The sequence below is a fragment of the Fusarium venenatum genome (genome assembly GCF_020744135.1).
Source record: "Fusarium venenatum strain MPI-CAGE-CH-0201 chromosome Unknown EDB82scaffold_4, whole genome shotgun sequence".
NCBI classification, from domain to species: Eukaryota; Fungi; Ascomycota; class Sordariomycetes; order Hypocreales; family Nectriaceae; genus Fusarium; species Fusarium venenatum.
This window is the reverse complement of record NW_027072132.1, coordinates 2,577,468-2,601,213: the sequence shown is the minus strand read 5'-3', so window position 1 is coordinate 2,601,213 and position 23,746 is coordinate 2,577,468. Positions and strand designations below refer to the sequence as shown.

General features: G+C 48.7%; 6 protein-coding genes across 6 annotated transcripts; 2 read left to right on the top strand and 4 right to left on the bottom strand.

Annotated features, from left to right (window-relative positions):
- The first annotated feature begins 197 nt into the window (after positions 1-197).
- Positions 198-2,192, top strand: EDB82DRAFT_513432 (uncharacterized protein). Its single transcript, XM_025737738.2, has 2 exons — positions 198-739; positions 792-2,192. Exons 1-2 carry the CDS (start codon positions 454-456, stop codon positions 1,940-1,942), a joined length of 1,437 nt encoding a protein of 478 aa, XP_025592569.1. The 5' UTR covers positions 198-453; the 3' UTR covers positions 1,943-2,192.
- An 899-nt stretch (positions 2,193-3,091) lies between these two features.
- Positions 3,092-3,782, top strand: EDB82DRAFT_529376 (uncharacterized protein; the record flags this gene model as incomplete). The annotated part of the gene is made up of 3 exons (XM_025737737.1): positions 3,092-3,289; positions 3,344-3,597; positions 3,647-3,782. The coding sequence occupies 3 exons, from the start codon at positions 3,092-3,094 to the stop codon at positions 3,780-3,782; spliced, it is 588 nt and encodes a 195-aa protein (XP_025592568.1).
- Positions 3,783-4,720: 938 nt separating this feature from the next.
- On the bottom strand, positions 4,721-8,086 carry EDB82DRAFT_579330 (uncharacterized protein; the record flags this gene model as incomplete). Its single annotated transcript, XM_025737736.2, has 2 exons — positions 5,947-8,086; positions 4,721-5,881 (listed from the first exon to the last, which is right to left on the bottom strand). The coding sequence occupies exons 1-2, from the start codon at positions 7,840-7,842 to the stop codon at positions 4,721-4,723; spliced, it is 3,057 nt and encodes a 1,018-aa protein (XP_025592567.1). The 5' UTR covers positions 7,843-8,086.
- Positions 8,087-9,966: 1,880 nt separating this feature from the next.
- On the bottom strand, positions 9,967-12,869 carry EDB82DRAFT_548154 (fungal-specific transcription factor domain-containing protein; the record flags this gene model as incomplete). Its single annotated transcript, XM_025737735.1, has 3 exons — positions 9,967-10,110; positions 10,162-12,476; positions 12,524-12,869. The coding sequence occupies 3 exons, from the start codon at positions 12,867-12,869 to the stop codon at positions 9,967-9,969; spliced, it is 2,805 nt and encodes a 934-aa protein (XP_025592566.1).
- Positions 12,870-16,891: 4,022 nt separating this feature from the next.
- EDB82DRAFT_307497 (fungal-specific transcription factor domain-containing protein) lies at positions 16,892-19,838 on the bottom strand. The gene is made up of 2 exons (XM_025737734.2): positions 18,111-19,838; positions 16,892-18,063 (listed from the first exon to the last, which is right to left on the bottom strand). The coding sequence occupies exons 1-2, from the start codon at positions 19,703-19,705 to the stop codon at positions 16,968-16,970; spliced, it is 2,691 nt and encodes an 896-aa protein (XP_025592565.1). The 5' UTR covers positions 19,706-19,838; the 3' UTR covers positions 16,892-16,967.
- Positions 19,839-21,363: 1,525 nt separating this feature from the next.
- Positions 21,364-23,635, bottom strand: EDB82DRAFT_307469 (mitochondrial 37S ribosomal protein uS4m). Its single transcript, XM_025737732.2, has 3 exons — positions 23,502-23,635; positions 22,865-23,410; positions 21,364-22,816 (listed from the first exon to the last, which is right to left on the bottom strand). The coding sequence occupies exons 1-3, from the start codon at positions 23,538-23,540 to the stop codon at positions 21,848-21,850; spliced, it is 1,554 nt and encodes a 517-aa protein (XP_025592563.1). The 5' UTR covers positions 23,541-23,635; the 3' UTR covers positions 21,364-21,847.
- Between the last annotated feature and the right edge of the window lie 111 nt (positions 23,636-23,746).

Sequence of the window (23,746 nt, the reverse complement as noted above, 5' to 3'; positions counted from 1 at the left end):
CGAAACTGATGATGGGAATAATTAACGACCGGACAAGAGGTACTTGGGTTTCAGCTGACGATGCCTCGGCAATGAAGGTACCTTTTGTCTCCACTGACTTCCGTTTGCATGCCAATGAATTGGTTCGGCTGCCGGCGACAGCCGGCGACGGACAAGAGGTGGAGGTGGCCTATCACGGAGCCAAAGTCCGTTTTGGTCGCTAACAAGGAGATAGATATATCGGTCAACAGATCTAAGTCAAGTTTACGTGTTGATTAATATATATATAAGCCTGGAATACCAAGGTTAGAAAAGAGGTTTGTGCTTTTTGGCTCTCGCTTCTTTCTTCTTGACCCTTTGTTTGTTCTCTTGGCTCGACGCTTTGAGGTATTACATCATCCCGCTCTCTCTCTCTCTCTCTCTCTCTCTCTCTCTTTTCATTTATCTATTCATCTATCACTCATCGACACAATCATGCTCCTCTTAAGAGATCAAAATACAGGATCTTCAAGTATGGCAAACTCGAAGAAGCAGGTCTTTTTCGGAACTTTTGTTTCGAGCAAAAACCCGAAAGAACTCAACTACCATCATGATACCCTTGTCTGTGTTGATGGAGAGGGCAAGATTGTCAAAGTTGACACTAAAGGTTGCGACCGAGATCAGCTTGCACAGAGGCTTGATGAACTACTGGGCTGGGAACTGAGTGAAGTAGATGTTCATATCGCTAAAACTGGCGAGTTCTTCTTCCCTGGGTTTGTCGGTGAGTACCCTACCCATAGAGAGCGTACAAAGCACACACTAACAAACCTTAGACTCCCATGTTCATGCATCTCAGTACCCAAATGTGGGAATATTTGGAAAAACAACACTTCTGGACTGGCTAGAAAAGTACACGTTTCCCCTCGAGTCCAGCCTCAAAGACTTGAACAAGGCGCGCCGAGTATATGGCTCATGTGTGCGACGAACACTATCTCACGGAACAACGACGGCAGCTTACTATGCGACAATCGACGTAGCGGCGACAAACCTCCTTGCTGATCTTTGTCTGGAAATCGGACAAAGAGCTCTTGTAGGCCGCGTGTGCATGGATAACCCGGACATGTGTCCCAGCTACTACCGTGATGAGAGCGCCCAAGAAGGTCTGGAGAAGACGAGACAGACGATTCAACATGTGCAAAAGATCGACCCAGGGTTCAAGCTGGTTTCGCCCGTGTTGACGCCGCGCTTTGCACCGACTTGCTCGAGCGAGTCGATGAAGGGGCTGGCAAAGATCCAGAAAGAGCTAGACCTTCCTGTGCAGACACATGTCTCCGAGAACGAAGGGGAGATTGAACTGGTTGCGGAGTTGTTTCCAGAGTCAGAGTCATATACGCAACTTTACGACGAATGCGGCCTGTTGACTTCCCGGACGATTCTAGCACATGCTGTGCATTTGACCGATGAAGAGGCCAAGTTAATAGCAAAGCGAGGAAGCAAAATCTCGCATTGTCCATGCAGTAACAGCTCTCTAACCAGTGGATCCGCTCGAGTGCGCTGGCTTTGGGATCAGGGCATCACTGTTGGTCTCGGCACGGATATGAGCGGTGGCTACAGCCCTTCTGTTCTCGAAGCGGCACGACAAGCAGCTCTCGTCAGTCGACATATCGCCATGGGACTACAAGCAGACAAGGAACGAAACAAGTTGACAGTGGAGGAGGTCTTGTACCTTGCGACTCGCGGTGGAGCACAAGTGGTCGGGCTTGAAGATAGAATCGGTGGGTTTGAAGAAGGGATGGAATGGGATGCGCAGTTGATTCGACTCGGAGGTGTTGATATGGATGGAATCGCAGAGGAGGATGGCAACGTCAACATCTTTGGGTGGGAGACTTGGGAGGAGAAGATTGCCAAGTGGTTGTTCAACGGAGATGATCGGAACGTGAAGCAAGTTTGGGTGAGAGGAAGAATGGTCCATGCGAGGAAGTAAAGGTACTACCCATGAAGCAAATGGGCTGAGTATGATTAATGATGGCAGTTTAACGATTCAATATTGTCTACCTATAGAAGGTACACCTTTGCTTAAAGTACCTAATTTAATATTCATGCTATTCTACCGAATTTGTTTCATGCTGAGTTACAGTGGCAGAGAGACACGTCGACCTGTTTCATTTTAATAGCAGACCATCCTCATGCGCCAAAATTAAGTGGTTTGCTAAAGGAGAGACTCTAGATTAAATTGTTTCAATTTGATGTCTATCTTGATTGATTATTGTAACAGGCAACGAAGAGAGCTAATAAAGACATATTCATGTACACAATTTCAACTTTGATATTCAGTGAAACAAAAGTGCAGGGAATGGCAGCATACGATAAACCCCTGTAATGATCTACACAAGTGAAACATGACAGGGCGTGAATCAGGCACAGTCTAAGCTGCAGGGCAAAGGCACAAGACACTTTTGCATTACTGGTCCTTTAACCGCTGGCCGTATGGTTCCAAGATGTAACAGATGCAGAGACCCTCACATGAACAAACAAACATGCTAAAAATAAGTTGGCCTCTTCAATAAGAAATCTCTTGAACACAATCTCCTCATCTATTCCTGACCCGCGACTTGAACTTAGCGCTGCCAAGTCTAGGGTATGCCTTGGCTGAGGGACTACTCAACTTTCTAGCCAGTACAGACCAAGATCTACGTGTCTCTGTCTGTGAGGAATTAATACCCAACAACCCTGGCCATAGCTGAAAATTCAATCCAATAAGAGATATTCGTAACTGCAAGTACATGATTTAGCGGTGCGTGGCGCATCTGCTCAACTTATCACACCAACAAGGGTAGACCATCTCCCTTTCAGCCCTGTCTGTGCCTGTACCTGTGACCGCATCTGCGTTGCAACTGCCGAATGATTTATGCTTGCTTTTGAGAACCTGACAAGAGGAGGGAGTGGAGAAAACTTCTACTTATAGGGACCACGTCCCTCTCCCTCTCCAGTTTGGCGAAAGAGATTAACCGACTGATTTATTCGTCATACTACAAGTAAGTGTTCTCATGATCACACCCAGCTTGCTGTATTCACATACTGACATACCCTTTCAGATACTTACAGTGCTAAATCCATCTACTTTTACAGAAGCATGGCTACTACGACTCCCAGTATGGGCCTCACAGCCAAAGGCGTCCCGAAGATGCCCATGTGGCTAACCATTGTCCGCGGTGCAACCATCGCTCTGTCTCTGGGCGCCCTCATCGCCGCAGCATACAACGTTTCCCTCCTAAGTAGCTGGGCTCGTTACTACGGTGGTGATGGCCCAGCTGGCTTGATCATCTTCAGTGTAAGTGTCTTTCCCCTTGCTAATATTCCACGAGACATTCCACTCACTGCTTAGGCAATCTTCACCTGGATCGTTCTAGGATGCATGCTTGCTGCCGAATTCTTTGCCCCTCAACTGTATATCCGTTCTATCTTCTTCGCCACCCTTGTCATATCATCCATCTTGTGGCTGGCCGCTTGGACATGGGCTGCTTCGTGGACAGCTGATTTCTACCATTTGTATAATAGCTACTACATTGGCCGTGTGAGGGAGCTTGATGCATGGGGCGGTTCGATGGCCGCTGCTGTTGCTCTTGGAGCTGCTACATGGTAAGCGGGACTCTTCAAAAGCATGACAATTGCTAATGGTAACGCTCAGGATCCTCACCATTGTCACCACAGTCTTCTTCGTCAAAGCTTGCCTGGCTGATCCTACAGGCTCAACCTTCATGCAGCAGCCCACGAATGATCCAGAGACAGCTGAACCTAAGCCTGAAACTACGATCACTGCTTAGTAAACCACCAAAGAAAGTACGTTTGATTATGTTGGAATGAGAAATGTTGAGTTGGTTATACCCATAAGGCGACGGATCAGAGTCGGAGTTCATTTACACTTAGTCAAAATAGCAGAAGAGAGACGGATGGTTTTTATGTCTAGTATTTCTATGTCTGTGAAGGTTACCAGTGTCTCTATGAATATCTAAGCTGCTCCTTTCCAGACTTCTGATACTGTTACAAGATTCTATACAGACCCCATTTCCTTTTGGGGTTTCCAGAGGCAATACAATCCTCAATGTGCAATTCAATCCCCTTGAACCTTTTGCAAAAGTCTACCCTGAGACCGCAAATAGTTTCATCCTGAACGCCGACCGCTTTTCCGTAGCAGGTCAATTCCCTTCGGGCCTTTGTGGCAAACATTTCTCCTTCCGGAGGAGGGTATACCATCCTGAACGCCGAGCGCAGTGCTGGTAAAATCATTTCCTTCATGTCTCGCATAAAACATTCGTGCCGATGCCGTTGTCGATGCAAGGTCTTCCTGAACGCCTTTTTCCGTGTGTTAGAAAATCAATTCGCGCTTGGCCTTTGCGGCAGGTATCTGTTTTGATACCGATCATGTAAGGTCCGTAACGCCGATATGAATGCAGAAGAAATGCTGATGTGGTTGAAGGATACTTGATATGTGTTTTGATGAGAATGAGACTCTCGGGCGGTATTGTCAACCGTAATGCATAGTAAGTTGAAAGTTTCGTGGTGTTAATCGAAAGCTTGATAAACATGCAGAGAAAAGACAAGAGTTCAAAGAAGAGCAGTAAAATCAAGCAAACAACTTTCGAGATGGCGATCATACAGCAAAAAATAAGTGAAATTGATCCATTCATCTGGTCACGATGTCGTGGCAATGATGTGTGGATGCTTAGAAAATCCCAATGTGTGCATATATGTCAAACCCCAATTATGGGGACAGGTTGAGGTATCGAGACATGTAGCTTTCCTCGGCAGGATCAGGGTATGCGGAGGTGTTGGCATTGGCGCCAACTTGATCGGTGCTCCCCTTGTCGTTGGTAGTAGACTCTTTCTGGTCCTGGTCCTTCTGAAGGCTGGGAAGGAATGCATTGACAAGAGCTTCGGGTTCACTGTACCAAGACACGCCGTTCGCAAGATTGTCCGAGTTCTGGCAGATATTAGGTAGGAGCATATGAGGACTTCCCGTAGGACCATGTACGCTGTGGCTCATCGTGTTAGGTGGGAGGGTGCTGACATCTCCCATGGGACCTTGAAAGCTATCCACGTTTGAAGTAAGTGTGCTAGAGCTGGGAGCGTTTGTCACCTCCCAATAGGGGGAGGTTTCGTCCATCATGGTCCCCATGTTAGGGTCTAGTGGCTGCATCGCCTCATGCTCAGCATCAAACATCGTGACATTAGAAGGTTGTCGTCTAAGTTCATGGCCGTTGTTGGTTCCCTGAGGAAAGTCCGAAGACTGCTGTTGCTGAGTCTGGGCGTTTCCGAAAGCATTGTTCTGGGTGTTAGGGTAGGTCTGGATCTCAACGCTGGGACCGCCGTAAATTGGCGCAGAAGTCATGTTGAACTGAGCAGGAGCAATGCTGGTGTTGACATGAGCACCGTTGTCAAAGCGAATTGTGTTGCCAGGAGGCATGGCGTAAGGAGAGATAGAGCCAGGAGGCATGTCACCAGAAGGCATGCTGTAAGAGGTTGCGTTATCGGCAGGGGGTATGTTGTCAAACTCCATGCTACCAAATTCCATACTGCCAAAGTCCATGGTATCGGAAGCCATGGTGTCAGGAGCAATGGTATTGGTAAGACCAGTATTGTTGGTAGTCTCTGCAACGTCTTCAGTAGTAACAGCCGCAGTTACATCGGCGGCGGTGCTGGTCTCGGTGTCTTGATCAGCAACAGTGGCTCTCTTCTTGCGGTTAGAGTTCTGACCGTTGGCAGTAGTGTTGCGGCCCGCGGCGGCAGATGAAGATTTGGGGAGCAGTGCTTGGTAGTTCGGATCAGCCATTTTCTCGATCAGAGCATGGTCTCCAGCAGCATAAGCGGCAGCGACTTCCAAGATCTCCTTCTTCTTTCGGGCTTCATCCTCCTTTGACAGTCGCTAAAGACAAGATGTTAATAATGATTCTTATTCGTTGAGTTGGTTTAAAAAGACTTCTGACTTACTGCGTTCTCCTTGGTTCGAGCGGAGTGAATGGTCGATCTTTGCTTCTTTGCCTCCTTTGCGGCGGCTGCTTCCAGCTTCTCCACTCTCTCTGTCATCTCTTTTGCCATGTTTCTCTTGACAGTTTCGGGGACATGGTCCCATTCTCTGAAGTGGGCTCCGAGAGAAATGGCCTTGATACGCCACCAGTTCAATTCAATAGCCATCTCGTTAGCAAGTTCGCGATGCTTGTCAAGAGCCTCTTCACGACGGGACCGCGTGCCCTTAGCCGCTTGATTATTCCTATCGAGATCAATTTTCTTGTTCTTGGTGCAGAGGTCATGATTTTTCTTGTCGAAAAAGTGGCGAACACGAGGATCCTTGATGCTGACAGGTACATTATACGCCTTTGGGGTGAAAGGCTTTGGATCAGGTTGAGCAAGCTCGGATGGGGGCAAAATAGGGGCTTTGCCTTTCTGATTCTGAATTTCTTCGTCGATGAAAGAAATTCGACAATGAATCTGATCTCTATTAAGGAAATGGGGAAGTCCTAAGCCCGCGCGTGAAAGAGTAACGCCGCCAACCTTGATCTTACGTCGAACGTCCTTGTCAGCATAGTAGCCTGGAGGTCTGATAGCAGGATCTTGGATCTGGGCAGGTATGTTTTGAGGTTGGTTCATGGTAGGTTGGTTCATGGTAGGTTGGTCCATGGTAGGTTGGTCCATGGTAGGTCGATCCATGGCAGATTGCTCTCCGGTAGATTGATCTCTAGCGGGTTGCTTTTCGGCAAGTTGATTTTCAGCGGGACCCTCGCCAGTCAGGTCAACAACTGGGGTAGCTGGTTGAGGCTCGATTGGTTTGAAGTTGTCTATCAGTGCTTCTGCCTCTGCTTGATTGTGTTCCACCGTATCGGCAACGGCCTGTGTCCACCGCGACCGTCGGCTCTGTCTGTTCTGCTTCAACCTGCTGATAACTTGAGGGACTTGGGCGTCCGAAAGAGCTGCCAAGGTCTGTTCCACTGACTGCTTCTCTGGCGTTCCAGCAGCTTTATTTTTGGCAGCTGGTCCTGTGGCAGATTGACCGTCGACTTGATCGGCTTTTCTCTTGAGCGGATTCTTTGTCTGTCCCTTAGGTTGCTCCTGGGCCTGATCTTTAGACGCCTCTTTGGACTTGTCAGTGGCTCTCTTTTTGACAGCAGGTCCAGCAGAAGACTGAACGTCAACTTGATCGACGTTTCTCTTGCGAGACTTCTTTGGCTGTGCCTTCTGCACACGCTTGCCAGTCGCTGGAGGAGGTTGCTCCGAGGGACCCTCGGGTACAGAAGTAGGCACGGAAGTAGACTCAGCTGGAGGAGCAGCTTGGCTTGGGGTCTGAGCAGTGGTAGAAGGCAGAGTCAAGACTCGCTCTTCAACTGTGGGCTGAGATTGCTCTTGGGCAGGGACCTGCGATGTAGAAGAGATCGCGGGGTTGGTTGTAGGACTGGCCTGGGTTTGAGCAGGTGTAATCTGAGTTGAAATTGAGGTTTGGTGGCCACCCGAAGATAGCTGGGGATCAATAGGTGTAGTGTCAACTGCAGGATGAACTGTAGAGGGAAAGCCTAAAGCAGGGAAAGGCTGGGTAAGATCTAGGTTTGCGCTCTCAAGATCGCCCGTGTAGTCAAATGCAGTGTCGAATGAGTAGTAATCACCAAAGGAAAATTCGCCGGTAGCGAAGGACTGGAAATCAGTGGTAGGGTGAGGCTGTTGTACACTCTGAGGCTCTGTAGGACGCTGAGGTGCGTCAGGGAGTGTAAAAGCGGATGGAGGACAAGGCTGGTATGCTACACTCTGAGGTGCAACAGAGGATTGGGACGTATCTCGAGTTAGAGACCGACCGGGAGGACGGCGAACAGGATTCTTGGGGGGGCTTGGGGGTGCCATCTTGCCAACGGGGCACGCGACACCGCGGCAATAGAAATAGGGGAGTGTGAAGGGTAGGGTTTGTGATTCAGGGAAACAAGAAGATGCAGTGATACAGTGTCTTTGCAAGAAATAGGGAAGGGTGATACGCCTCGATGCGAGCTGTGATGAGCTGCTGCAGCGTAGGGGATGCGGGATGACGATAGGGGATAGGGGATGAAGGAAAGATGCTCGTGATTAAGAGAATGATCAAGATGATAGAGACGATGATAATGATTGTAAAAATCGTGTTTCTGCGTGATGATAATTTTCTAGTGTTGTTGTTATGCAAAAGGAAAAGGCAGTGGAGGAGGAGGGGAGTGTAGAGGGAGAAAAGGTGGGTGGAGCAGACAGACCAAGAGATCACAACAACAAACGGACCTAGTGAATTAGAAAAAACTGGTAGAAGGGCCTCCGCTAATAGAAGATGGGTATGTGCAGGACTTTATCCATTATTGTGCAATTTCTACAGGGGAATACTTGAGTTCCAGGACAGAACGGGGGCGTCTACTGATATTGCTACGGGCACTGGCTCACTGATTGTCCCTCTTCCTACTGCTTGGCCTCGCTTTTTGAAATAACATCACGCGTACAGACGTGTAAGTCAATAGCAAGAAAACAACGCGTCTCGAGGACGAGAACATGACGAAATGTAGAAGCACTAGATCAGACGGAGCGAGTCCACCATCTGATGCCATTGCCTTGTTATTATGTTTGGTAGCCCGCGTGAAGAGAACATCACTCGATAACTACAGTAACCCAAAGAATATCGCTTGTTAGATTTTATATAGAGTGTAGAGATAAAGACTGTATAGTATTTTGCAAGATGCAATATCCACCAAGCTGCATTGTAGTCACAGCTGGTGGAGTCTGGACGTTGGACGTTGAAATAAAGCACCCACCCACCAGGAAAAAAGAAAAGAGCCTCCATTACCCACGTCTAGTTGAAATACTAACGGTAGCACACAGTTAAATCCTCCGTGATGCGGAAAAAACATGACGTGGTTACTCGCGAGGGTGCACGAAGCATGATTTGCAACAGCAACAACTCAAGCGAGAAAAGCATTTACACAATCGCTATTTCTGTTTCATCCTTTTACTCTTCTTCTGGTAATCCAAGATCAGAAAGAAAAAAGTAGCTGTAAGTAATGCATCCCCATTTGTTTTGTCCATGTCTTCTATCTCGCTCCCACTAACTTCGCCGCCATCCTCAACATCAACCCACACAACTTCCTATTTGATTCCAGAACAACTACATAGTATATCTATAGTCGGCAGCTTGCTGTTGAAGTTCGTTTCGGTCGACTCGCATTACCGTCGCTAATGCTGGGTTAGACTTTTGTCTTTAACAAACTTTGCGCGACGGTTTGAAATCGTTAAACCGCTTCGTATTCGGACAACGCCACTAAATAGTGCAGAGGAACGTGAGAGTGATGATATTCGCGTAAGTTATCATGTCGTATCGTGGATTGTGGACGTTGTTGGTTGACTCGATCAAATAGGGGTTGCTGCTGAAGTCGCTCATCAGCACAAATGTTGACGATGCGAAAACGAAAGAAAGCCCACAGCAACAGTATCATGAAGAGAGACAACATGGAATTATGGGAGAGAGAATAATCGGGGTTGTCTACACAGATTCGAAGCCGTGGGCTTGTTCTTGTTCGGTGGACATATCTTGCTGAACACACCCGGCCAAGTTCAGCACCCTTCTTCCTTTGTCTGAACATTTACGAACACCCGATTCCTCTGAACAGTACTTCTGAAACTATTACTAACACTCTTTTCCTCCTAGATTTATCTTATTACTGGAACAAAACCGACACCGAACGCTCCAACAAAGACAAGCAGCTTAAAGATTAAATAGAGTTGAAATTTTCATACGCCAAAAGACTTGGCTTTTCGATAACTGACATCGCTGTTCGCTTCATGGTATCTAAAAGCACCCTTGTCGCTCCCATACTCGAGCTCAATCTCGAGTCCATTAAGGCCGTTATTCCGTCCAAAAAAAGCGAATGTCCCTCCCAAGACGCCCCAAGTATGTTGTCCCTTTTCTCCTTTCCTTTTTACGTTTCCATTCATTTCCTAGCCATGACTATAGAGCCCTGCTCATAGTGCCAAGCCAGTCCCGTCCTTTGTCCATCGATACACCGCCAAAAGTTCTCTTCGCCGTTGCTGTTGCTCCCCAAGATCTTCGGGTACGCGACCTCGAACTTGAGCAAGAGCGCTACGCATAACCTTGCTGAATTTTCGCTGTGAACTTGTTAGTTACTGCAATGAAGCTTGTGTTGTCAAAGAACTAACCTGATATTCTGTACTCAGAGTCACGACACAAGCTTCGTGAGCCCGCACGATTGTCTCGCATGCCTTTGCCACGCTTGGCGATGCCTCCGATTGAAGCTTGTCCGCGATAAGCAGTAATAGGAACGATCCTTGAAGGAGATAGATACCGAAAAAGAACGGCATGAATTCCAGACCAGGGTCGAATTCAAGTATCAAGTTGATGGCTTCGGCTGCCGCAACAGCATGGCTTGTTGATGTAATGAACCCTTGCGAAGAAATCCACAGGTCTTCATCATCCAGCAGGTTAATAGGATCCCACTTGCCGGAGAGAAGGATATGCAGCACGTGCATAACATGGGTTCCATAAGCAATAACAATACGAGTCTGGATATTGCTCTCGGTAAGTCGGTTTGACGTATTGGTATGGACCGAGTGGACTGATGGTGTGTTGGTCTCAGGTATCCCGTTGCCCTCATTTGCAACGTCGGGTCTCTCCTCAAGCTGTCGAGGCAAATTCTTACGCTCGAAAGATTGCAAACTCTGCTCATATATCTCGAGGTGTCGCGTAATCTCGGCCGTCTGAGCATTCCACTCATGGCCTTGACGGAAGGAGGTACCAAAGCGGGGATGGTTCTTTGCGTGATGTAGGTCGACGATTTCGCCCAAGATGGTCATCAGAGGCAGGAAATAGCCGAAAATGCTATGGCCACGACACTCGTACTGAGGACCATGCGCCTGTGAGGGCTCAGTTCTGTATCCCTCTGGGCTAGTTCCTAGAAGATTGGGATCTGTGGTTGAGTTTGAGTTGTTGAGAAACTCGCCGCTCTGCCAATACGCGTCGTCCATGGGTTGTAATAGACCCTGGCATTCGATGTCAAGGAGGAATAGGGGGCGGTTATAGCAGAGCGCAAGATGTCTATCGACAATATATAGGAGCCACCATATCCGGCGTCGCTCCTCACGCTCCTCTTCCCCTACGTATCCGTTGCCGCTGATGCCACCTTCAGCATCCTCAGCGGCGTCAGTGTCCATAGCCTCTTGAGCTGCAGGTGACGGTCCAGGAGGAAGCTCGCGGCCCAACTTTAGCTCACGAGCAAGACCCCAAGCAGCAGTCCACCATCGCATACTCGCTCCCTTGTATTCGCTGGCAGAAACAACAACCGCCAAATGAATATATGTGATCACATCGTCGAGGCTTCCGGCTGCGCCGAAAGGCCCCGACTCGCCACTCGTGGCTTCCATGCTGGTTGATCCAGGCATGGCCACGCCGAGACCGCCAAGAGCGACACCATCAGCAACAGGGCTGGGCGCATCACTTGGTGCTGTATGGATGAGAGGTCGGAGAAGGTAGACTGTAAGCTCCAGAAGTTTCTGGCACGTCTTGGCACGTGCTGAAGGTGTACTGGCAAGGAAAGGGGCGTCACTTGTCTGTGCAGCAACCCACAGCATACTTGCCAAGAGGGCTGGTTGGCATGGTCTCGGCCTTGTCTGGTCGAGGAAATATCGTTTTCGAAGGACGAAGCCCAAGACATAGGGTGACATTGGGTGCATTTGCGCTGAGGAGGAAGATGCAAAGTAGAGATCGACCAGATCGCAAGCCAGAGGGATCGGGATTATATTGTTGAGATATGGAATTATTGGCTCAAGGACGGGATATCGGAGTTTCGAGTTGCTGAAGTTGGGGGGAGGGGCCTGTGTTTGATATTGACCTGGTGGTGAAGCCATTGAGATTCCCCATCCTGGAGATGTTCCTTTAGCCATAGCATACCCTAGCGGGCTGTTTCCCATACGGAAAGCAGAGCTGTTGTTGAAATTGGGAGGGCTTTGAGCCTGCATCGAATATGGGAATTCGGCGTAACCGGGCATGTTGCCTCGTCCATTAGGAGCGTAGGACTGGCCATTCAGCACAGGACCTTCTAAGCCCTGCGAGTCATACGTGTGCGGCATGTTACTAAAGCCGTTCAAATCCAGACCGCCGTTGTTTTCCATATGTTCGCCATCTAAAGAAGGCCGGCCAAGATGGGGTTGCTCGCTTATGTTGCCAAGATGATCGAGACCCTCGAGGCCTTGGGTATGCCGCATCACGTCGTCGCCTGGATCTCGGCTCGATTTGCTGCTCGTACTCGGATGTCGTTCATTCGATTGTTGCTCTAGTCCCATATTCGAAGAGTCGAGTCCTTTGCTACTGGTCTGGCCGTTCTCGGATAGAGAATCATCGATGGTTTGGCCTGTGGTACCTGCCGCAGCCTGAGCCGCAGCCTGTTGAGCTAGTTCTTTCCTCGATGCTTTCCCTCTCTTTTTCCTTTCGCGAATGTACTCGCACCCCAGGCCGAATTCTACAGAAGTCAGAAACACGACATTGACGTCCAGGCCTCAAACCTACCAATACAGTGCGCGCAGGGGTGCTGACCATCGCATTTTGTTCGAAGTTGATTGCATTGATCGCAGGCTCGGCTGATTCGTCTCCTAATCGGCCCAGAAGTGCTAGAGCTACGCGGGTGAACTCCATAAGGGTGTTGCCGATTCTTTACTTGAGTACCGGCTCTCTCAAAGTGGCCGTTGGAAAGGGGCACAGCCTGCGAGAGTGGTTGAATCGGATACTGATGGCTCTGGAGCGAGTCCAGGCCGCCGTTCTGCATTGTGCCTTGTGGGACGTTCCCATCAGGTGAGATGTTGGATGAAGTGGCGTTTTGGTAGGGAGAGAAACGTTGAAGTGGATTAGACAACATCTTGTCGGTACTCGGGCTCTACCGCAGCATGTGCAGAAGCTGTAAGTATAACAAGATAATTGTGGACTGAGACAGCTGTGATCGAATTGTTGTAAGCTATTCCCCTCTCTTTGGGATGACGGGGACAGCTTCTCTGATAAACATGGTCAGATTAGCTTACTGCAGGTAGAACTCAAATCAGTTTATGGGGAAGTGCTGGATATAAGTAAACAGGGGTTTGAGTCTGATGACGGCTGCAGGCGGGTTGCAGAGGCATCGGAACAGAGCAAGATCAACGCGTGTTACTATCAGGGGGGGCAAATTTCTCGGGGAGCGGGGACCGCTGAGGGACTGACAAGGCATCTGACACCTTTGCATTATAGGGAGTGATGAGCACAGGGTTTCGAGGACAGTGCCTTGTTCGTATAGAGGGTAGGGTGTCCCCGTGTAAGAAGTGTGTAGACACTTGGCAGGGAGAGTGCAGACGGACTCGCGAAGACGGTAACAGAGTCGACGTGAAGGAGCCAAAAGAAACCATCCATACTTACAGGACCCTTGCCGTTGGAGCTCTAGCTGGCGTCAAGGCACCGGCTAAATAGCTAATTGCCAGATTCGTTTCGATTTGCGGTTATATCGAGTACACTTCCTAATCTAACCTGGTGCTCAATGAAGAGTGCAGTGTATCAAGGAAAGATCGTCCTTCTTTTCTGCAATGGATTTGACACAATGAGTATAAAAGAGGCAAGAGAGGCAAGAGAGAATAGGACGAATACTTCAAGTCTTGATTCGTCGCCTTGAGCTTGTTTTTAAAAAGACCCAAGTCGAATCATATCAGACCAGAATATTTACTGACTGAATGAATGATAAGTGGATCCTGGGGAAAACTGTCGAGTGAATCCGAGTTTATAGTATATAACTCAGGACCATGAGAGTCGAATTCCAAATTTCGAGATCAAGAAGGCGTTCACAAAGATCTGGGAGAAGCAGTATGGGTATGTTGGAAATCTTGACCACCAACAAAGTCCAATTAAGAAGAAATTGACGGTACAAAAAGGAAGGTCAAGGAAAATGGGCGTTGTGTTTTTCTGGAGAAAGCAAACCCCATCCACAGGTACATAACTGTGCTACTCGTGACTGAAAAGTCGGGCTAGGACCGAGTTCGACAAGAATGGGGAAGCGCCTTTGCTTAGACCCATCATGCCCCCAAGAAGCTACCACATGCCAAATGGTTCGCTTAGTACTCCATACGGAGAAGTGAAAGCCTAGTTTAAGTTAGTTACCAGCGAGGTCCCGCCGAAGGTGGGTTGATGAACAGATGTGGAGAGGTGTAAGAGGTGGAGGATTTGTGCCATGGGGTGCTGGGCTACTGGGGTTCTCTGGTGCCACTTACCCTGCCACTCTACCGTACCTTGTCGGTAGCTTGTTCCGAAAAGAATTAATGACAGTCATAGTCATAATAGCGAAGCTGGGGCGTCCATGTTCGAGACATGTTCTTTTGTTTTCAATCGGGCCAAAGCTAACGAACCATGTCAACCAGCGAGTGGTTCTAGCCAGACAAACGAACAAAATGCGGAATGAACCTGGGGAAATTGTCATGAAAGATGAGACTCGACTCGACTGGACCAGATGGTCAAGTCGAGTAGAGAAGGTGGCAGCCATCCCCGGGATCTCATCTTATTAACCCATCCATCAATTGGACGGATGATTGGCACAGTGCCATTCTAGGCAAAGAGCTGTAGTGCAATCTACCATGCTTTGGCAGGTGCTGACGTGCGAACAACCGTTCATTGCCTTTGTTGGAAATTGGTGATGTTATTGATGAGCTTGTCTTTGACTCAATTCTGTCATGGAGCCTCTGGAGGGGGGTCGAGGGTCGTTGGATCTGGTGGCGTCAACCGCGTGGCCGCCAATCCTGAGGCTCATTGAGGTTCGGCCTTAGCCTGACCGAGGCTTGACGTTGCGAGTCGAGTCGGGCTGGAGGTGAAATGAGAAGCTTTGATGGACGGCAAATCAGAACGGCATCAGTGCTGTCTGTGCAGTGCAGCATCATAGTTGCTACTACAGGACCAACGTTTAAGAATCAGATCAGACACATCAAGCTTCATACTGTAGCTTACTTGACTCGAAAGGACGGCACGGCGAAGGAGGAGGAGGATGAAGGATCGTCGGGGCTTCGTTTCCAGGGCCTGCGATCCGTTCCGCAAGCGGGTAACCACAACAGAAAGAATACCTAGAATCATGGGTCCGCCGTAGACGCACCGCTCTGTACTGCATTGCACGGCATCCTGCATCCACTAAGTGGATGAAGCGAGGAACGGGTGGTGTGGATAGAGGAGGGAGGAAGACAGAAAAAGTCTTGGGACTTTCCTATTGTTGTCAATTCCCCGGATTTTCGTGGTCCAGACACTAGGTAAGTCAGGATTGACTAAGATGTTGACCTCCCACCCCTGCGCGTCTGTCTGTCTGTCTGTGTGCGCGCGCCATGTGCCATGCCATGTCATGTAATGTAATGTGTGTGATAAGAAAAAAAGTGTGGATATGAATGTGAGTGTGAAAGTAAATGTAAATGCAATCATGATCAAGCCACGATGGAGTCTTGATACTTGCTTTTGCATAACGGGCAATTGTAGCGAACCCCAGGTGATTAATTAACGATGCGCCTTCCTTAACGGTTGTTAGTTTAGGTTCTTGGGGGTTCTTTCTCCCCCAATCTTTAAGATCAAGCCCAACCCAACCTACAAGAGACTGGAGCTAATTGGAATTAGGTACAGTACCTACAGTGCACTTTTACTTGCTGCATGAGCTTTTAACTCAATCAGCTTCATGTCCCGGGGTATGTACGTACCTCTTTCTGGCCAACCTTAGATGAAATAATCCTCGAATCTCCAGTTTTGGAACCAGGTTCTTGAAGAGATTGCATTGTCCCATCATGTCTCAACTATCGGTGTTTTCCACATTGGCCCTTATTTCCCAGATACTCTTTTGTCTGTGTAACCGTCATCTACCAATGCTGGACTAGATTACCTATATTGCTGGGTAGCCTGTAGTTATTCCGGCATTTGTGGCCGCATTTGCGCACCAATCGTATTGCTCAAAGCCCTGTCATAACCTGCACCGGAAGCGCGGATTAGACTTGGCCTAGGAATGTACAGTATGCCACCCCAGGCTCCAGCATAATTCTAGCTGCAATAGGTTTATTTTGCACTACTACTAACATACGGCCAGAATCATGACAGGGTTTGACTCTGACCGCGACATGAACGGCCGCTCCATCGTTCTGTGCCTTACTACCATGTAATTTACTTGATTCTCCAGTGGAGAGTAAAATGGTCCATCTGGATCACCAATCGCTCAAGAGGAAATCTCCCAACTCTTTCCATATTGAGACTTATATCACCAGACTCAGACTCAGATTATAGTCTACTTCCCCTCATGACGTCCACTACCGGAATAGCTTGCTGTGGCGCCGACAGTGAAACGGACTCCCGGCCCGATTCCCCCACACTCGTCCCATCCACGCTTCCATGCAGCTCCCCCTGCTCTTTGAGTCGAGATGATGACCTGACGGTTACAAAGACTGCCAGTTCCCTCCACCGAGACTTTCCTTGACACCATCTTTAATGCTCAATCTCACACTGCAGCATATTCTGTCGTCCCTAGTTCCCGGATACCACGTGGAGCTTCTTACACAACCTTTCATGTCGTGTGTGTCAAGTTGGAAGCTTGAATATGGAAGCATTTCACCGTGTGACAGCCTTCTACTTCCTTCTTCCTTCATTCAAAATCATAGCAGTGTCTCGTATAACAACCAATCTACCTGTAACCGCCTATATCTCAGGTCGGTAAATGCGGAGAATCCAGCTGAATTACGGAGAGCTGAGCCGGATATTACTTGCACCCTTGTATTACCACTGCCTTGCTTGAACTCTATTATACCCCATCCACATGAAGCCAAAAATTTACAGTAAAGTTGAACTAATATGTACCACTGAAACCAAGCTGTACCGTTCTGACGACTAGCTCCGAGTCCGTCTAATTCTTTTGGAAAGTCTTAGTTCGAGCCGCTATTCATTTATGTATCACTATCTAAAATAGGAGAAATCGAAGTTTCTAAACCCCTTAATCTAAACCTGGTAGCCATCCACCTCGGGATAATGACGCCCCTAATCCGTCCAGCGCGGCTATCTGATCGTTGGTGTCGGCTTGCATACTAGCGTTCCCGTCTGCGTTGCTGTTGGGTGTGTCTTGATTGCCGCTATCGCCAAACATGAAAACGGAATTATCTTGTCCGTTGTTGGCCATCTGCCAGGCCTCAAAGCTCTGATGCCACCTTGCACTGTCGTTCAAGAACCATTCCTGGCCATCCATCCTCATCGCCCGGCTGGATGCTGGGGGGTTGCTGGCAGGCGGAACGCCTGTGCCGGCGCTTGCCATACTGTTACGGTTTATGGGTGCGAATGCCGGCTGGTAAGATGGCATCGATGATGTAACAGGGACAGAACCCCATCCACCCGCAGGCTCGGAACCAAAGCCCCCATTGCCTCTATTCATGGGCATACCCTGTTGTTGGGAAATAATGCTGTTCGGTAACGGAGAGCTTGTCATCATAGTTTCCGCCACAGATCGTTGAGGCTGGTGCTGTGGTGGTTGCTGCTGAAGTTGCTGCATTGGTCGGGCCAATTGGGCTCGACTATATTGAGGAAATGGGCTGTATTCGCCCATTGGCTTCAATCCCATGCCGCCATCGGAAAGGGGCGAAGCACCCGCTTGTGAATGAGGCGATGGGACGTCAGAAGTGCTGTATGTCCCGTACTTTTCGTCGGCCCGATGAAGAACAAAGGCAGCATCCTCAGGAAGTTCGCAATTCCATTTTCGAGAAAGAACGCTCAGAATGCTCAGAGTTCTCCTAGCACAGAGCCAGTCTTCAGCGATCTCTTCGAGATGCTTCACTCCATGAGTAATATCCCTTCGAGCAGTCTTTTCGGGAAGATTTAGTAGGTGGATTGTACATGCACTATGCACCATATACACTGCAATATTGCAAATCTGCCGCAAATTCCAGAGTTTCTTGTACAGCCTTAGAAGTTTTGAGATGGCACCAGCATTTGCTGTGCAAATACGACGGGGCGAGACATGGGGCGGGAGAGGTGAAGTAGTGGGCGAGTATTTCAAGAAGGGCCGGAAGAGGTGTATGTATTGCAGGTGAAAGAACATGCTATAAGAGGTCAGTCATTTGCGGTACGTCGGCGCCAATGTACTTACTGCATGAGAAGTACGTTAGGTAATTGGCCATCCTTGGGCTCAAACTCCTTGGGAATTTCTTTTCGCCATTCCTCTAGACGACGATGTAGTTCACTCAGCTTCTTGAGTTCCACAGCCTTCCCACTGGACCTGCCAATGTTGCTTGGGTGATAGAAGAAGGCCAGCAAGTCGCTGCTAATCTCGGAAAGTTTTGACATTTGGAGAGCAATGGCCCGCGTTCGTGCCGGCTGCTTGGACGATTGATCGAATCCATTGTCTGTGTAGGGTGACCACATTTCGGCGTCCTCATCGGGGAACACATCAAATTTGGAGACGTTGAACGAGCTCTTGGGTATTTGAGGAAGTCGGCCTAGGTAATTCGACCAGCACTTGTCAAAAAGATAGCATCCCCAGAAAGTAATACGCCTGGCATCAATCTCATAATCGCTCATTCTTTCTTTATCCAACTGGCCCACATCCAGGTTGAGGCCAATGTCTTCGGCCATGCGAAAACTCATACCGCTGTAAACCCACCCTTTAGCTTCGCGGGCACATCCAGCTTCTCTTACCGACATGAGGGCTAATGCTTGAACAGTGACCAAACGAGGCTTCTCGTATTCGTCATTTTCAATAATCAGTCGTTTTGCCTCGGCGAAAAAGTGGTCACCCTTTGTCCTGTTATCTCCAGGGATACCGTGGGCGCCAGCTACACTTGTAAAATGGCAACCCAATGCAAGCATAGCATTGACCAAGAGAGATGAGCAATATGCAGTACCCCGCCCTATACCAGCTTTGCCCTTCAAAAAATCTCGAAAAAATAGTTTCTTTGACAGTGTTGTGAAATAAGGGTAGTGCCAGTTGAAGTACATGTTGATTAAATGAGTGATAAGCTGGGAGTCTTGAGTGACACGAGTCCAGGATGTGATAGGGTCTTCTCCCGTGGTACAATCCTCCAGACTTGGCTCAAAATCTCCCTCGTGAGTCGGATCACTCAGATAAATGAGATGGGAGGTGCCTCCGATGAAGCGGACATTGCCATTTTCGAGTCTGAGTTCGCCCATCTTACGAGCTAGATCTCTTTCGCCCTGCACAGGCTGATCGGTAGTATAATTTTCGTTAGATTGATCATAATCATCGGAATCTTCATTGGTTGAAGGTGCTGCCAATTGTGGTGCTTGTCGCTGCTGTTGCTGTTGCTGTTGTTGGTTGATAATATCTTCAGCAACAGCGTCGAGACTATTGCAGGTGCGAATTCTCTGAACAATGCTTGATACGTCCTCCTCTTCGGCGTTCAAGATGGCCTCGATTAAGATTTGCAATGTTGAATTGCGGGCTTTCATGCTGTCAACTTTTTCACGGTAAACGCCTTTTCGACGATGATCCGAGTTGGGATCATAGAGGCACTCAGTTCCGTATACGCTCGAGCATGCAGCGCAGCTAGGAAGAGCACCATCACATTTTGATTTGCGTTTTCGACACGCTATGCATGCCGTGCTCACACATCGCCTTTTTTGGCTGGCAGAGTCGGCACCTCTGCGTGACTTTTTGCGCGTTGCGCTTGGGGTTGATGCCGACGATCCGGTGTGCGCCGTAGTTTCTGGCCGCGGCTCTTCCATGGTGATACTGAGCGTGCAAGTTCTGAGGATGGTGGTGTACGCAAATCAAGTAAAAGGCAAAGGTCAGGATAAAAGATTCAATCCTGAAGATGAATACTCCGTGATATGATATGACACGATTGAGTGCTCAACCCGCTGGTTAGGCCCACCCAGCAAACTGTGTGGGACAGAATCGTGCTTGAGATTGACGAAGAACAGACTTGGCTTGAGCTAAGCGAAAATCAGTCCTTCGCGGTTGGTCGAATAGACAGGGCAGTGGTTCGATAATGAGAAATCAGACAAGGTCCAAGAGTTGCAGCACAAACTTATTGTCCTTCATGTGCTTATTTCATCCTGACATTGAACATCTGGTAATCAGTCATGGCTGGTTGGTGAAGAAAGGCGACGATGTCTTGTCTGCCGGGTGGACTGACAGGTCCTCAAAGTGAAAGCCGAAGACAATCCCGAGGGTACCGACTAATAAGTAAGGTGATATAAAATATCGGCGACACAATGCAATTCGACCTGGAGTGAGAGAGGGCAATGAGAAGCGAAGGACAAGACAAGGTGTGAGGTAAGGTGAGGTGAGGTGAGGTGATATGAGGCAGTAGCTCAACCAAAAGCCGAGCGCAACGTGTATGTAAATGCAATTGGTTAGGACCAAGCCTCTGTATCGACTTGTAATGCTGGTCACGAGTTCCTTCTTCGGGCACTCTAATCCCTATTGCAGGTGGAACGGCAGGAACGGTCAGAAGGTAAGGTTAATAAGCAATGAGAAGGAAGACCTGACGTGCGTGCGACAGGAGCTGTGGAGGCAGGAAGCTAAAAACATGTGGATGGGTCCCGCCTTCCTTTGCGTTCTGGCGACTAAGAAAAAGGCGTTATGTAAGTCTGAGCCACCACTTTATTCCAACTTCGTCTCCGGTTTAGCCTGGATATCCGGCCATGTCAAGGGAATGAAGTGAGTTAAAATATGGAAAACTTAGTATGTTGCCATAATTAATTGATCTACTCACTACTAGTGCACAAGAAAGCTGGTAAAGCCCAACACAACAGATTTCGACGTATGCTTGGTTCTCCGCTCGAGATCTACAACCAGTCTAGATCACCCGCAGACGGGACGAGACCCGGGGCCCCAGGTCTCTGATAGCGACCAAACAAACCGGGTATCTCGTTCTGATAAGCTCTTCAGATTGTCCTCAGATTAGCCAAAAACAGCATATCAAAAGGGTCTAAGATCCCTCTTGGCTGGGATTTGAGCTGCAACCTTATCCGTGTGTGTGGTATCGAAGTCCGTGCTTCTTGGGGCGCTTAGAGATTCTCGTCATTCTGTCTGTTTGGTTCATCTTGCATGGCTTACTCTAATCTATCAACGGTGGTGTTCTGAACCTTATCAGGCTGACACGCCCAACGCTTCCCAACCTTGAGGACCTTCTAGTTGGACAGACAGTTTAGCTGTCAATAGTGCTCTTATCAACGTGCTATCATGATAGACAAGCCTTTCTCGAACTTTAGGTTATGATATTCACGACATTCAGCGAGTGAAGAAGATTCTCCTTCATAGGTATTGGTTAAACCTATTCATTTCTGCTTAGATTAGACTTTTGTGTAAAGCCAGCCACCAACAGGGCAATCAATCTAGACCATTTGTTCGAAACTGTGGCTGATGGACGTAAGTCCAGAGTCACCTGCAGTTTAGTCAATTTCAACTTGGCGAGAGAATCAAATGTCAGTCATCTAGAAGAACGACATCGTTCACCTGGCATGGCTTGATAAACATTGTAGCATGGGGCCTGCCCGAGGTTTCTACAACGTTCTGGTCCATACATGTTTTGTTTGACTTTGATGGACCATAAGCAAAGCCCATGATTCTAATGAACTACTGTTCTTCCGGACCTGGAGTGTCACCAACGTCAAAGCACGAATTGACAGAGAGGAGCTCATGTCGGTTTGAGAAACCGACTCCACAGCCCAGTAAAATAGTATACAATCCACTTCGTATGGTAATTTTAACAGTGGTGTTACATACAAGATACATCCGGCTGTCTACCGTATACTCTAAAAGGTGGTATATTACACAGGCACGCCATCTGCCCTGCCAAAACTCTTCCCGAGCATCATTCTGGCATCAAAATTCACTATACCTAGATGATTGCTTTTTGTTTAACCTCGTCCCAAGTACCAGTTGTGAGCCAATTGGTTGGTCAAGTAACTGAAGGGTGTGGGAACCTCGGCCATTCCCTTTCGTGCCACGGGGTGGCGGAGGTAAACTGCAGCGCAGATATTGGGGTTGACCTCGAGATACCGTGGAATGAAAGCGAAGGCGGACATAAATGGGCGAGGGCGCCAGGGAGTAACATAAGGTTTCGAGTGGTCGATGGGGTTCTCGGCGTCGTTCTTGAGAATGTAGACAAGTTTGCGAATCTCCTCGTTGGTCAGATCGTGAGTGGCCAGAATGTTCATAGCCCGATCCCGATCTTGCTTATTTGTGATTCCTTCCAGGCCTTTCTCGAGGACTTGGTTCTTGAACTCTGAACGTTTGATTTGCACCTCCTTCTTTTTCGCAACCTTGTCATCAGCTGAAGACTCGACCTCGGTCGATGTCTCCGCAGGAGTTGGATCAGCCTTGCGGAAAGCTTCCACGGTATCGAGCTTCTTGATCTGAAATTGGATCTGGTTAAGGAGTTCATTTGCGTCAAGCTCACGGTCTTCGCGGAGAGACAGCAAACGCTGAGCAGTATCTCGGAATAACCGCAGATCCTTCTTCTGCTTAGCCGATAGCTGCCTCATGTCGCCCTTCAGAATCTCTCGGGCTGTTAAGCGGAGATTCTTGATGCGATGCAACTGCACCTCTTTCTCGACACGTTTGAGCGAGCCTCTTCCAAGCTTTGCTTCGGCGGCCTCGGCAGCTTCAGCCGCTTCTCCTTCCTTGGCGGCCACGGCTTCCAGGATCTTTGAACGCTTCTTGAGACCTTGTTGTCTGACCGCCTCCTCTTGCTTATCAAGCATCTCCTTGTCGTGGCTTTCCTGTATCGAGTTGGGCTTCTTTTGCTCTCCAGTTCCGTACAAGACCTTCTCAATATCAACCTGGAACATGTCGCCAGGGTTTAGTGCATATGACGGGTGAACCATCTATCAATGTCAGAACGGTATCCTAGACGAACTTTTAACAAGACGAACCTTTTTGCCGTTGACTTTGACAGCGCCGTGGATGATAAACTGGCGAGCTTGTCGTACACTACTGGCGAACATGGCGCGGAACACTGCCGTGTCCAACCTTCGCTCCAGGGGTGCAAAAGTCATTTGCATATAGGGTGTCATATCCTTGAAGTGCTCGGACAACATATCGTTCACATCGCCGAAACCACGGCTTCGCTGAGCCGGATGAGAGGGAGGACGGACTGCATCGCTGCCCTTGGGAACTCGGGAGTAGGACTCGGCAGTCACATCGGATGTCGACAAGCCTGAACCACGACCAGCAGCTTGCTCAGCACCATCGTTGGCGGCAAGGTACTGGGGAGGAAGATCTACAGCGGATAAAAGTCGTCGTGAAAACAGGCGCACCCACTTCTTCTCAGAAACATGCTCGCCGTGGTAACCTCGGGTTTTGGACTTGGCTGCCCACTTCTGCTGGAAGAAAGTCGCTCGACCCTTGACTGGTGGCTCACGGCCGGCTGCACGGGCAATATTAAACAAGTTATACTTGTTCCATGATTGCCTGAGTTTCTACATCGTGTGTCGGTTAGCTGGGGAAAATTCGTCTGGCGGGGTTCGACCTATCGGAAGCAGGTCAATTAAGAGGAGAACACAAGCTTACCGGCCTGGTGAGACTGTAATATTTCGTAGGCCGACGCATATTGACAGATTGAGGCCCACGGTGCTGGGATCTGGCTCGTCGTGGTTATGCTGTTAGAGCCAAATTTTTGGCTTCAATTCAGCCGCCCACCGGATTATCGCGGCTCCGGTCACGGAGGTTTAAGATGCAATCATCAGGCTGACATAATCATCTTCACACTAGATAGTGGGGGCTCAATTAACTTATGGGGAGACGCGACTCAATTA